The sequence below is a fragment of the Coregonus clupeaformis genome, chromosome 12, assembly GCF_020615455.1.
Source record: "Coregonus clupeaformis isolate EN_2021a chromosome 12, ASM2061545v1, whole genome shotgun sequence".
NCBI classification, from domain to species: Eukaryota; Metazoa; Chordata; class Actinopteri; order Salmoniformes; family Salmonidae; genus Coregonus; species Coregonus clupeaformis.
This window is the reverse complement of record NC_059203.1, coordinates 13,848,816-13,850,910: the sequence shown is the minus strand read 5'-3', so window position 1 is coordinate 13,850,910 and position 2,095 is coordinate 13,848,816. Positions and strand designations below refer to the sequence as shown.

The following is a 2,095-nucleotide window of genomic DNA, read 5'->3' as shown; positions in this document are numbered from 1 at the left end:
GAATTGGACGTGGCCGGGGGGTGACCTCAATGCGTAGGACTACCTGCCTCTCACAGGTGTGTGTTTACATTCCACAAGTTGTTTCCATAATACACATGCTTTGTTTAGATATCACTAACTGATATGAGGAAGTCTGTTTAGATATCACTAACTGATATGAGGAAGTCTGTTTAGATATCACTAACTGATATGAGGAAGTCTGTTTAGATATCACTAACTGATATGAGGAAGTCTGTTTGGATATCACTAACTGATATGAGGAAGTCTGTTTAGATATCACTAACTGATATAAGGAAGTCTGTTTAGATATCACTAACTGATATGAGGAAGTCTGTTTGGATATCACTAACTGATATGAGGAAGTCTGTTTAGATATCACTAACTGATATGATGAAGTCTGTTTAGATATCACTAACTGATATGATGAAGTCTGTTTAGATATCACTAACTGATATGAGGAAGTCTGTTTAGATATCACTAACTGATATGATGAAGTCTGTTTAGATATCACTAACTGATATGAGGAAGTCTGTTTAGATATCACTAACTGATATGAGGAAGTCTGTTTAGATATCACTAACTGATATGAGGAAGTCTGTTTAGATATCACTAACTGATATAAGGAAGTCTGTTTGGATTTAGCCATAGGAAAACATATTCACTCACACCATCTCTCCTCCCCCTCCCTCCTCCCCCCTCCTCTCCCTCTCCCCCTCTCCTCCTCTCCCTCTCCCCCTTCCCCCCCCCCCTCCCCTCCCTCTCCCTCTCCCCCTTCCCCTCCCCCTCTCCCCCTCTCCTCTTATCATAATCTCTTGGCTGGTTTAAAAGGTGATCATAGCAGAGTGGTTGATTAGGTAAAAACATAGATTAATCAAAATAAATGCTTCTAAAAACATTACATCTTGTCATGAAAAATAAACTTCTATGCTTTAAGAAAATCCATGCATTCCCCAGTGAGTCGATAACCCTTATTGCTTCCGTTTTACAACGTGTGTATGAGTGTGTACGTCTCATAGAGCGGGTGTCTGTGTGTCTGGGACTGCGTGATTGGCTGAGGGATGGGTCTTCTTCCTCCTCATCAGAAGGGGATTGGAGGAATCCTCCATGGTCTTGATTTTGACTTGCTCATAGTCCACTCTCATGGACGCTAAGGCGCTGGTCATCTCCTCCTGAGAGACACACAGACAGGAAGTCCATCAGACGTCTAGGTAGGAAGACATTTTTACCAAGACACCAGCGGCCCGAAAAGAGAGCATCTCACTGGGCCGCAGTTTGGACCCCTCTGTGTTACGGTCCCAAATATCACCCTATAGGCCCTGGTCAACAGAAGTGTCCCACATAGGGAATAGTGTGTAATTTGGGATGGAGGCCCAGTCTCACCTTGACGTCCTCCCAGGCATCTTTCTCCTCCTTCAGAACTCGACTGGTGTGGAGAGGAGTCTGGGGAACCTCCATTGACTGCTACAGAGAGAGACACACACACACACACACACACACTAGGGATGTGACAAATGAAAAAATGTTTCTTAAATTTTTTTTGGGGTTAAATCGATAATAATAATATGCCATTTAGCAGACGCTTTTATCCAAAGCGACTTACAGATACACACTACCTGCAACTCCCCAACGGGCTCGGGGGAGGCGAAGGTCGAGTCATGCGTCCTCCGAAACATGACCCGCCAAACCGCGCTACTTAACCCGGAAGCCCCACGCACCAATGTGTCAGAGGAAACACCGTTCAACTGACGACCGAAATCAGCCTGCAGGTGCCCGGGCCCGCCACAAGGAGTCGCTAGAGCGCGATGAGCCAAGTAAAGCCCTCCCCTGGCTAAACCCTCCCTTCATCTGGACGATGCTGGGCCAATTGGACTTCCCAGGCTGTAGTGACGCCGCAACCCTGCGATGCAGTGCCTTAGAACACTGCTCCATTCCCCGATAAGATCATATTATAAAATTCCACGTCAATTCCTTTTGCGTGGTATGATCACTAGGGGGCGATCTACCGCTGTCACACAGTGGGCGGCATCTGGAATCTGCTTCAGGCAGGTGACATTTTGTCCCGAAACGTTGACTCTAGTGTTCCTGACCATTAGTG

At 46.1% G+C, this 2,095-nt stretch overlaps 1 protein-coding gene across 2 annotated transcripts in view; it reads right to left on the bottom strand.

Annotated features, from left to right (window-relative positions):
- Positions 1–793: 793 nt before the first annotated feature.
- mapkapk2a (MAPK activated protein kinase 2a) overlaps positions 794–2,095 on the bottom strand; it is a 93,295-nt gene continuing 91,993 nt past the window's right edge. The window contains exons 9-10 of one of the 2 annotated variants that reach the window (XM_041891798.2): positions 1,381–1,461; positions 794–1,169 (exon numbers count right to left, since the gene is read on the bottom strand). In XM_041891798.2, the coding sequence (XP_041747732.1) occupies positions 1,011–1,169; positions 1,381–1,461 (240 nt within the window). In that variant the 3' untranslated portion in view covers positions 794–1,010. The remainder of the gene's footprint in view (positions 1,170–1,380; positions 1,462–2,095) is intronic. The other variant, XM_041891799.2, reaches the window with a different exon arrangement.